At 37.9% G+C, this 11,896-nt stretch overlaps 2 protein-coding genes across 5 annotated transcripts; one reads left to right on the forward strand and one right to left on the reverse strand.

Annotated features, from left to right (window-relative positions):
• Positions 1–433: 433 nt before the first annotated feature.
• LOC120012095 (probable membrane-associated kinase regulator 1) lies at positions 434–1,994 on the reverse strand. The gene has a single exon (XM_038863355.1). It carries the CDS (start codon positions 1,590–1,592, stop codon positions 588–590), a length of 1,005 nt encoding a protein of 334 aa, XP_038719283.1. The 5' UTR covers positions 1,593–1,994; the 3' UTR covers positions 434–587.
• Positions 1,995–4,638: 2,644 nt separating this feature from the next.
• Positions 4,639–11,064, forward strand: LOC120013926 (cyclin-T1-5-like). Of its 4 annotated transcripts, none has more exons than XR_005471498.1 (8): positions 4,639–4,855; positions 5,494–6,059; positions 6,267–6,348; positions 6,847–6,981; positions 7,102–7,277; positions 7,795–9,973; positions 10,066–10,399; positions 10,775–11,064. XR_005471498.1 is itself a non-coding variant. In XM_038865911.1 (7 exons), exons 2-7 carry the CDS (start codon positions 5,500–5,502, stop codon positions 10,804–10,806), a joined length of 1,131 nt encoding a protein of 376 aa, XP_038721839.1. In that variant the 5' UTR covers positions 4,640–4,855; positions 5,494–5,499; the 3' UTR covers positions 10,807–11,064. The 4 variants fall into 4 exon arrangements, 1 of the variants encoding a protein (XP_038721839.1); XR_005471499.1 differs by having other exon boundaries at positions 10,077–10,399; XR_005471497.1 differs by having other exon boundaries at positions 7,795–10,399.
• The last annotated feature ends 832 nt before the right edge of the window (positions 11,065–11,896 follow it).

Genomic DNA, 11,896 nt, shown 5'->3' on the forward strand with positions numbered 1-11,896 from the left:
TCAAAACAATATATAATTTTCGTTACTCTTACATTTTGCAATATGGCATTTAGTATAAACAACACTGAATAAAAGGAGAGTCGCTGAATCAATTCAATTGGAGTGCAAAAGCTGACAAAAACATGACCACAAATGGACAAAAAGTAGAGCGTAAAAGTTGAGGGAGTTAATCAACAAGGGTCGTTACTTAACAGTGAATGACACAACAGACAAAGCGAAAACCTACTACGCAATTTCTAATAACACCTTAACCAACCTCAATTCTCATTTTTTTTTAAACTAGCTAAAATATTATATAAACTTGTTATTTGAATATTCAATATAAATTTAAACTCCGACTTTCAAACCACCAGATATTGAAAAATTTCATCTAACAAAAAGATAATTTGGATCAAAATTCCGTGCGTGCCACAAAAAACTTAAGACCCTTGAATTCATATGGTTTGACTGAAGAAAATCATTAACTAGGCTACCAACCTCAATTTTCATGCCAAAATAACGGATGGAAAAACTCAAATCATCAGCGTTTCACAATTACAGTTACAAAACAAATAAAATTAAGATTAGAACTAATGCTAATCATTCTCTTAAATTTCATTACTGACCATGTTCTTGTTCACCATGGAGTTCTTGCAATGAGCAATTGCTCCTTGAATCGCACTCTGCAATTCCTCCATAGACGACGAATCCACGTTGTAAATACTGGCAACTTGCCCCTTGCCCGTACCCGAATACCCGGTTCGACAGAGCACGCCCGAGTGACTCGGTGATGACCGCATCGAAGACGGACAGCTCGACACGCAGCTTCTCCTCCTTGGATACCATAAATTCCCGGAAAAAGAGTGGGAAAACACACTACTACTGCTTTCTTTTCTCGGATTGTTGATTGATAAATCCGGATCCTTATCGGATCTCTCCAGCTTCATAGACAAACAGACTGTGTGAGCTGTTGCTGACGTGGCATCTATGGTTCCTCCCATTTTTTGCTGCTGTTTCTGTGATAACTTTTCGTATAACGGCTTCACCTTCTTCATATACTTCCTTATGACCTCTTTAGCCGTCGCGCTCATTCTTCTAACCGAGGATCCGGATACATTGTCTGTCGGATCTCGGGTCTTCGGATCCTTCTTGAACACGGAAGAGAATCTCGCCAATGAAAAGTACTTGCTCTTCTTGATCTGGTTACTGTTGTTTAATCGCTTGAACTCGTCTTCCTCGGTGACGGAGCTTGGCCGGGAGGAGTCGCACTCTGCAGCGAGCATAGTGAGGTCACTGGTGAAGGAGGACGAGTTGGAGTCATTCGAGCTAGCGCTGTCGCGTGAGGCGGTGGTGGTGGTGTCAGAGGAGGAGGACGTGCTTGAAGACGCCAAGAGGAGCGTTCGGACCATGGAAATGCGTGGAGAGAGATGGAGAGGCAAGAGCTGGCCCTTGTAGAAGAGCTCGTCAGCCGGACAGAGCGTGGAAGAAGTTTTTCGTGGAGAGAGTGAGATAGTGAACTCAAAATCCGACGACGAAGAAGAAGAGAAAGAGTGAGACGGCGATGAAGGAAGCGTCTGTGATCGCGAACGATCCTTATCTCTTCTCCTCCCCATCTTTCTCTCTACATCATCAACAGTACTACAAATAGAGATTTGAAAGCGAAACTGATCAGAGAGAGATTCGATGGGACATTTTATAACGGGGAACTACAGAACTAAATCACGCGCCTATTCTTTTTTCCTATACACGCGCCTCCTCCCAACCGCCATGACTCGCGGTGTAAATACTGTAATGTAATGGCGGAGGAAAGGTCCATGGGAGCGTGAAACGTGGCTGAAGTGATCACATCAGTCGCTTGTTTGGGGTTGCAGCCGGGGTGATCACGTGCGTTGAACGTGAAAGGTGGGGAAGGATCGTGGGATAGAAAATGGTGCAAAGTCAATATTAAATAATTTAAATTTATGATAAATTGTTGTGATTTGCGATTATTGTTTTCCAGTAATTATTGTTTTCAGTTATCAACTATGCTCTTTTCGGCAAATGAGTCATTGATTGAGTAACAATGATTTTGTATGTCTTTGATTTCAGATCACGAATTCTAGTCTCACTTCTTCCGAATATTTATAAGAAGGTGTGTGGGTTAAGTATGCCCCTACGTGGGCTTGATAGTCTGCCCCTACGTGGGCTTGATTTGTGCCTTCTGCGTGGGGCCTGTTGACACCTATACTTTCATAGGCTTGATAAGGAAGTGTGTGGGTTAAGTATGCCCCTGTGTGGGCTTGATAGTTTGTCCCTGCGTGGGCTTGATTTGTGTCTTTTGCTTGAGGCCTATAGGCATCTATACTTTGATAGGGTTGATATGGTGCATGGGCGTGAGGTCTGTGGACACCTGTACTTTCATATGCTTAATAAGAAGGTGTGTGGGCTAAGTGTGTCCCTGCGCTGGCTTGATTTGTGTCTCCTGCGTGGGGCTTGTAGACATCTGTACCTTGATAGGTTTGATCTGATGCACGGGGCCTGTAGACATCTATATTTTGATAGGCTTGATCTGATGGTGTGTCGTATGTTATATTTGTAATTGTATTAAAAAAAAAAACTATGCTCTTTTGGTTGGATGTAGTTTTTTTTGACCTGTTATGCAGCTGTTAATTGTTTGATACATTGATAGACTTGACATTGGTGATTGGACCACCATATAAAAAGTTAATATAGTTATAAAGGCTCGACATCATCATGAGCGTTTTTTTTTTCCCTCTTTTCTAAATGGCTAGATTGTTGGTACCAGTCTAGAGGTGACTCAATTATCCGATGGTGGATATATATCAAAAAAAATTAATTGGGCATTTGATTGACATTTTAAAAGAGAGAATGAGACGAATCAAGGGTAAGAATCACTTATTCTTTCGTTTGATTGAGTTTGTGATGATGAAATTACAAATTCATCCCACTCTCATTCCCTACTTATGGAGACTAGCCAATTTCATTAAAATGATGAGATTGACTAATATTCACAATGGAGAATGAGTTTGATACCCCTAAACTAATACCCCTTATTAATAATTAATCACAACCATTAAATTAATCTATTATTATTTTTATATACAAAAAATTGGGTAGTATGAAAATTGTGCTATTAAAATTCTAACACTCATGCTCACTCTTCATTTCATACAAAACATGGTAATGTTCATGTGACACTAATCTCATACTCACCTCACACTCGCCTCAAGCTCGCCTCACACTCAGACTCATTGAATTAGCAACCAAATGTCCCGTAAGAGTTACGAATTAGTGTTTGCAGTTTAGATAGTCACGGAGTTACTCAATTTGTTATATATCTAAACTTTGGTTACTAAGGTCTCGAATATAAATCAACTACGACTATCTTCCTGGGATTTTATGATCTCCTGGGATTTAAACCCACTTTCATGAAGGTGTTAGGTTGATATACTAGGCTGGTTGATTCCTGGATTACCCAAAAAAATTTGAGATTTAAGATTCCTTGTTTTGGATGGTCATACATGGATGGAGATATTTCCATCTGCAAATCTCTGTGGAATTTTTAATTAATTTTATTTTCTGTGAAACCTGATTTATTGCATTAATTAATTTAATGAATATTAAATGATGCAATGAAAGAGGCTTGACAGATATCACATGATTGGGAAAAGCAAACAACTAATTAAAGATAATCCCATTTTCCAAAACACGGTTTAACCATTATTAATTAATTTTATTCATCCTGAATGGTACGGAGATCCAGTTGCAAATTGGCACTTGCAGCACTTAAATACAATAATTACCATCTTGAAAGTGGATCTGCAAATCACAAATTGAAGAAGTGCATGATTTAAAAAATAATACAAATATGCACAATTTCTAGTAGTCCAATCCACCAAGAATTGAACAAAAATAAGATTATAGAAAATTATATGATTTGATTAATTAACAAAAATTACTCTCTAATTAGAATTCACAATCTTAATTGGACTCATATTTTTAAAAAAAATACGTAAACAGAAATTTCCAAAACACACGCAATTTGAAGTTTCCTTGAATTCCACTTGAGCACAGACACACGAGTTGCTTTAGCACACATGTTCGCTCACGCGTCTTGCCCAGTTCCTCGAGTGCCCACATTCTGGACGTCGTTTAGCTCGAGCACAATACCCTTCGCTCGAGTGGACTTGTCTTATTTGCAATCTCAGTCCACATTGAACTGAAACGCGACAGCATCCATTGTCTTTGAAATGTGATCAGCCCAAGACAACAAATTTAAAATGTTAAAACTCTAATTACTTCCATTTGTAGGCAAGTAACAGCCGCTACAACTCTAATTACTAGACTGAACCCACAAATTACTTGACCAATTGGGCTCTGTAGCAGCCGGCCTAGTAGATTAGTGGACCTGGTCCAAGTACAGCTTGGATGGCCCATATCCAAACCCAAATCTAGTATTGGACGAAAAGTAGGTGGCGTAATATTAAAGCAATTTTAATTCGAAGTAGATTGAGTTGAGTTGGACAGGCTCGCCTAACACGAGCAGATGAGCTGACCTAATCTAATTACTTGTCCAAACACCCAAAAGAACCCCCCGGTTTTGGCTAACTCGGCTTACGACTCTATTAGCTTAGGCATCGCCACATAAAAAGGCAAGCCTCCGCTCCATCGGGCACCAGTTTCTCTTTGGTTTTACTTTTATCCTCCTGACTCCTCTCTCTCTCTCTCTCGGTTTCCTTTCTTTTCTTTCCTCTCTTTTCATTGGCTCTTTTTTACGCCTTTTATCCTCTCGCGAACCCTAACCTCGTCTCACTTTCGATCTGAAACTCGATCTCGGCCACGGCGGTTTCTGCATCTCGTGTTCTTCTCTAACCAGGTGAAAATTGATGTGGAATTCTCTGATTGTTGTTAAACATGTTGCTGATCATTTTTGCAAGGGTTTCGATTGTTCAATTGGATTGTTATGCGAGCAAGTGATAATTGATCGTTAATTTTCGCGTTTGTTTGGGTGAATTTTCTTAATTTGTTGTTGTTTATCGAATTTTATTTTATGGAGGTACTAGATCTGCTGCTTTGCTTGTCCGTCTCTTCTCGCTTTTTCCCCTGGTGTAAACACAGAGTTTGTAAAGTTTTTGTTGTTGATTATGAATGATCAGCCTTGGATAATCTTGGTGATTTTGTTTGATAGTCTTCAAATTAGCCGGAAATTTGAATTTGCAGTCTTCACTGGTTGGTCATTGGCAGTTTTATTGTGGTATTTTAACATACAACACGAACTGAAGCAGACATATAGTAAAATCTAGGAACTACTTGTTTTTGTTGTAGAAGATGTTCTATATAAATTGAAAAGCAAAGGTACATCACAAAGTGTTTGAGAAGATCACCGCAAAGTTTTTAAAACATCATTAGGTGATACAGCTCTCAAATCATATGACAATATCTATGATGTTTCGAGGTAATGTCTTATTGACTTAGTTTGTTTTTTATTTTTTACTTTTTGGTGTAAACTTTCAGGAAGCAATGTCTCTTGCGCGGAATTACCGTTCACAAGGAGGAACCATCCATGATCATCACTGGTCTTCTTTCAATATAAATAGCCACAGCAACAACATTGGGAATTGGAGCAGGAATAACCATTGCAATGATTATAGGAGCTACGATGATTATCAGGACTTTTTTTTGAATGGCAGGGAGCATGTCAATCATGTTAACCATGTTCAGCCTCCGAATGCCATGCCATCTTCGAAAAGGAGAAAATTTTCAGCTTCTACTTGGGGAGATGGTGCTGCAGGTGGACACTATTTGCCATCTTGCGGCACTTATGAAGCTGCTGCTCCATCTATGTGCAACAACAGTACAATTCAGGTCTCTCTTGCTAGAAGCAATGTTGATACCTCGACATCTGGCTGTGGCAAACGAGACCGTTCAAAATTGGAAGAAGATGAGCAAGTCTTTATGTCTAGGGATGAGATTGAGAGACACTCCCCATCAAGGAGAGATGGAATTGATGCATTTCGTGAAACTCATTTGCGATATTCATATTGTGCTTTCATTCAGAATCTCGGATTGCGGCTCGAGTTGTGAGCTCTCATCCCCTGTGTTTCTGAATTTTGTTCTTGTTACAGCATTTCGCTGATCTATTTTAGTTAAAAAGATATGGAAATTAACTAGTTATCATTAGCTCCAGTATTGTGAAGTTTTTTTGATGAGCTAATAGTTAATGCTCCTTTTCCTTTTTCTTTGGATTTTTGATGTATGGTTGATCAAATGTACCATTTATCTTGCAGGCCACAAACCACCATCGGCACCACCATGGTTCTGTGCCACAGGTTTTTTGCTCGACGTTCGCATGCTTGCCATGATAGATTTGTGAGTTCTGATTTCCTCAACACCTTTTTTGTTTTTTGAGGGGCTTAATAATCTCTTTTTTTTTTTGAATCGCTCCTGTACTTCCAAAAAAAGTGTAACCTTCTAGAGCAAATGTTTCAAAATGTTCAACTGATGCTTCTCATTAAGTTGGGCTGTTATTCTCTTATTGGGAATAACTGGGTGATATGTAATATTTTCAAACGTGCTCTTGGATTTAAGAAAGATATTGGATTCAGGAAAGAATTAACAAAAGGAAATGTAAGACTTGATTAGTAGTTGAATTTTAGATTTTAAGAAATGTGTTATACATATTCTGAACCATACCAAATGTGTTAACCATTTATCTGCATATTTTGAACCATAAAAAAAGATCTTCGTATTTTGAAGCGTTCCATCCTTTTTCCCTATATATGTGCGTTTATGTTACATTTTATTGTAGTAGGTATGTACCCTGAACATTAGGGAGTGCTCATTATTCTTATTCTGGTTCTTGTGCAGTTAATTGCTACTGCTGCCCTTTTTCTTGCTGCAAAGTCTGAGGAGACAGCACGCCCTCTGAATAACGTACTGAGAGCATCTTGTGAAGTTTTCCATAAGCAGGATATATCTTTCTTGTCCTATATTCTTCCGGTTGTGAGTAATTCTTGGCCTTCTCCCTGTATTAATGTCCCTGCAAAAAATACGAAGTTTAATGCTGTTCATGCATTGATGTGAACATACTTGCTAATTTGAAGTGGATTTTGTGCCCAACAGGACTGGTTTGAACAGTATCGTGAACGTGTGATTGAGGCTGAGCAGATGATACTTACCACTCTGAATTTTGAACTTAATGTTCAACATCCATATGCTCCTCTTACATCTATTCTAAACAAATTAGGTCTTTCACAGACAGTTCTGGTGAATTTGGCGTTGCGCTTGATCAGTGAAGGGTAAGTTTGTTCATTTCAATGGATTTTAAGCTTTCTTTTTTAAGGATTCCTTTTTGGATGATAAATACTTACATGGCCAGTATTTTTGTAAGAGTGACATAGTCCTTTTTGAATTGTAAATACTCACAGGCGAACATGTGACCAATGGTAGAGTTGCAGGGGTGCAACCTAGAGGTCACAGGTTCAATTCTTGGAAAGAGCCTCGATAGTATGCGTAAGGTCTGGGTACATGCCTTTCCTCGAAGTACATCAACTAGAAACATGGTGTCTCGTATTAGATTGGCTTGTTCTTTTATGGTTTATCTACCTCATGAATTTTTGGCTTGTAGCTTGTTTGAAATGCTGATTTGTTGAACTCTCTTGGTAACGAAGGCTGAGGGGGACGATATACTGGTTTTCTTCTTTTTATTTAACTACTTGATTTTGTGTCCATACAATTTCTTTTTATACTGAAACAACTCTGCCAAATTATTATGGTGTGGATATTGATTTTTTTTGGGGTGCCATATAATTGCAGGATCTTCACAAGATTAGCGTGCTGCCCTATTTCATAGTATTATCTGGCGGATTGATATGCTGTGCATGGAAAGTTTTGTTTTACATCTGAAGTTGAATTGCAGATATGTTGTGGATCACTTTGTTATGATATATCAAGTGTCCAACTTGTTCACTTGCTGTAAACCAATATAACTGCACCCAGAACCAATTTTGGGAATATAGTCCCTCTCTGACCGTCCATAGTATTTGAAATGATCCCTATAGAGTTCTGCCAGCATTGAGTTATGTGGCCTTGCTTCCTATGTGCTCGGTGCCCCTTCAAGCTGTGTTGAGGAAATCAGTGATTTTTGGCGGGGATCAATATGTCGTATAGGGCATCATAGGGTGTGGTCTTTCCACCCCTCTTTTTGGGAAAAAGAAGGTTTGGGGCATTTGATAAATTATTTTCTTTTCTTATTTAAATTTAATCTTTCCTCCCCCCCACTTAAAACCAGTTTGATTTATTGCCAAATTTTTAAATGGGCATTAAGTCACTTTGCTGCTATTTCTCTATATCAAATATTTTAAAATATTTAGATTTTCAATTTAGTATATATTATTAATGCATGCACAATTTAGCATGAACTATGACTTAGGGTCTCTCTTCTTTTTTTTCAAGGGAGCTTACTATTGATGTGCAAGTTTCACCTGGGCGTGATGATGTTGCTAAATCTTTTGTTTGTTATCAAAGAAGAATCATATTATACTTGGGTATACAGAGCTTTTTATATATAAGTTTATAAAGATATTTTGTACCTCCATATATATACCTCAAACACAAGTACCCCAGGATATATTATTATTTTGTTTCTATCCTTTTTTTTGTAAGACAGCTATATGTTCTTCTGTCTTTTCTTTTATATACGATTGCCTTTCTGATTAAAAGTTTTCCCTCACTGGAGCTATTGGAAAAGTATATGCATCGGGACGAAATATCTTTGACATGAAGGGCAGAAAATGAATGAGAAAGATGAGACACCCTTCAGGAAAACATAAAGATTAATTGGATGCTTATTAATAATATTGAAAACCAATGAGTTACTCTAGAAGGGTAAGCGTAAGGCCCTATTATCCTTTATTGATTGTACATGGTTTGCACCCCCTTGGTGCCCCTTAATACCTTTCCTTTTCAATTATAAAAAAATATTGAATGATGACTTTGGCCAGTTTGGTATTTGAAGTTATTCTATATATATGTACAAACATACTTAATGTCATATTATTTTATTATGTTACTATTTTTTTTCCTCATATCATTCCTTCCACTTCTATTTTTTCCCCAGTCCCACTTGTTCTAGTTATTGCTTCTTTTCTGAGAAATCATATTTCTTCGATATGGATTTTTCCTCTGCTGTTCTCATATATTTCCGAGATTGTTATTGCATAGGTTCATTTCATAGCGATTCCCATGAGAATTCATGTATTATTTAGAGCGTTAGCAATTTCTTACCTTTCTTTCTTTTTTTTCCCCTTTCTTTTGTAATCCTGTTTGGTGGCTGGTCTAGTAGCCTGAAGCCTTTGGTTTATTTAAGATTAAGATAGAGATGGTTGCTTAGAATGACCTAGGTTATTAGGTTTGCTCATTACTTGTTGCATTAAAAAGCCTTGATGCAAGCTTCTGGTTGATACTATATAGTTATCCTTGGGGTTTGATCAATGACTCTCTCTCTCTCGAATACTTTTACCCTTCTTCTCATCCTTTTCTCCTTTTGATTGATTGTTCATTATCCTGCTGCATCTATTCTACTTAATGCCTTACGCAGTTTTGTTATAACTTTCAATTTTGTTCCCATTAAGTTTAACTACGTGCATTACACGAATTGGTGGCAATTGACAAGTTTGCCATGCCCTCTTCTCATGCGAGGATGTGAGATCGTGGTATTCTGTAGTTGAGCGGACATGCATGCAGCATGTTCCATGAGCTTTTTTAGGCATGCATGTTCGCAAGCCTTTCACGATTGGACTGTTGAGCTGAAGATGCAGACATTTCCTATGAGGAATTTTGATTATTTGCAATATGTGATGGTTCTTTTGTTATGTTTACTTATTGGGATTACATATGTTTCTGGAGTTAAAAAAGTCCTTGCAGCACCATTGAGCCTGGGAGTTGATGTGTTCTGTAGATGAATATTCTACCTGTGTTGCTGCTCTTGTAGTTGGTAAGAAATAATGACTAGCTCTTTCAAATTAAAACTATGTGGCTATGTTGTCCTCTAGCTCGTGACTATAAAGTTTTATGCTTTATCTCAAGTATTCTTGTAGTTAATGTCGTTATGCCAATGTGGAAATACTTGCACTTAGTACAACACACTGCCTGTTCAGTCAAGTGTTACTCAAGATGGTTTGTTTGACTTTGCTTCCATTTTCCATTTGTATTAGTAAAGTTCATGGTTTTCCATGTTTTTGAATGCATAAGTAGTTCTTTATATTATTCTGCAGGCTTCGGAGCTCATTGTGGCTTCAGTTTAAACCACACCATATCGCTGCTGGTGCTGTTTACCTTGCTGCCAAAATTTTGAATTGGAATCTTGCTTCTTATCAGCATATCTGGCCAGAGTTCCAGACGGCGCAAGCTATTATCCAAGGTAACCTTTACATTATTGTTCCTGTAGAAAATCATAATTATGGTGGGTGTGGGACAGATATGTTATATTATAGCGTACTGAGCAGCTTCGCTCTTTTATAAGTCTTTTTCCTTCATTTTCTTCGGGAATACTGGAAGCATATGGTAAATAACTCCCCTATAGTGGGGTCTCCTCTAGTGGATGTGGGGTCGGGGAAGTGCAAGTGGTATGCAGCCTTACCCTTGCACGGCATAGAGAATATTTCCAGAAACTTGAACCCATGACTGTATGTCAGCTTTACACTGGAGAAAGGGTTCACCTTACCATGGGGATTTATATCTTTTATGTTTTTCTGTTACAATTTTGCTAATCTATCTGCATGTTTGGTTGGTGCAGATGTAGCGCAGCAGTTAATGGAGCTCTTCTGAGATAATAGTAAAATACAATAATTGGCTTTCAGCTTACTTGTTACACTTTAGTTAGGCCTGATTGGTGTATAGTTATAGGTCCATCTATCGGAATTTGTGTGCTTTGAGGTGATGGTGGTAACGAGGATCGTAAAGATTGTTGATAATGCTTTGATACAAGTTGGCCTTCGAGTTTCAAGGTCGGAGACTTGGAGGGATTTCTGTTTTTGTTGGAGCCTTAAGTTAATGGAATGAGAAGAATTCCTCTGTTATTTTACATTTATTTCTGTTTCCTATATTCTTCTCCTCCCTCGTACCAGCCCTTGACCAGTTGACCCACCACCACGCCAAGGTAGGCAGTAGGCTGGTTCTTACGTTTATTCCAGTTCTGAGTTGTGACACCACCTTCAACTTCTATGCATAATTTAAGAGGAACTGGTTTCCATGAATGAACTACTGATGAACAGATGGCAACGCACGTTCATTTGTCACGGTACGAATTCACTAATCCAATAAAAAAGAAAAAAAAAAGTAACACTTTATTAAATGGTAAATTGGAGATTTTCTTAAGAAGTAGTATATTAAAATGTGAAGCGATGTTTTTGTTTCTCAAAAGTGTTCAGAATTTCTTGCACCGTTTAAACACCGTACGCGATAGGGATTGAGGTTATATTTGGAATATGGCGTCACGCAGATATCTTCAACCAAGTGACCTTATCCAATTCTTTTTAAGGACAAGAAACACCTTACCATCATGGCATCATGTGGATACACATCAGTCTAATGGTATACACGTCAGGCAATGACGTCTATAATCCCAATTATTGACTCCACATGCACATTAAATTATGTACATATAACTTAATAATTGAGATAGCTGCAATCCAATTAACATTCTTGTTAACCCAAAATAAGTAAGGAAGTCCAATTGTCACATAAAGAGGATTAATTGCATTTCAAACACTTCTGTAGTCAAATTCCGGGCAGAGTGATCACACCGGCATTCTTTTATTTATTAATTATTAATAATATGTGATTCGGTGGGTCATTATTTTGGCTTTAATTAATGATCTTTCTTTTTGTTTTTGGTATTTTTGTACGTTGTAATGGT

This window comes from Tripterygium wilfordii, chromosome 13 (assembly GCF_013401445.1).
Source record: "Tripterygium wilfordii isolate XIE 37 chromosome 13, ASM1340144v1, whole genome shotgun sequence".
NCBI lineage: Eukaryota > Viridiplantae > Streptophyta > Magnoliopsida > Celastrales > Celastraceae > Tripterygium > Tripterygium wilfordii.

Excerpts from the sequence above, each read along its gene's own strand:
- LOC120012095 (XM_038863355.1), bottom strand. The coding sequence starts at position 1,592 with ATGGGGAGGAGAAGAGATAAGGATCGTTCGCGATCACAGACGCTTCCT.
- LOC120013926 (XM_038865911.1), top strand. The coding sequence starts at position 5,500 with ATGTCTCTTGCGCGGAATTACCGTTCACAAGGAGGAACCATCCATGAT. Across the intron at positions 6,060-6,266 it reads CTCGGATTGCGGCTCGAGTT|GCCACAAACCACCATCGGCA; the intron begins GTGAGCTCTCAT and ends TTTATCTTGCAG. Across the intron at positions 7,278-10,253 it reads TTGCGCTTGATCAGTGAAGG|GCTTCGGAGCTCATTGTGGC; the intron begins GTAAGTTTGTTC and ends ATTATTCTGCAG.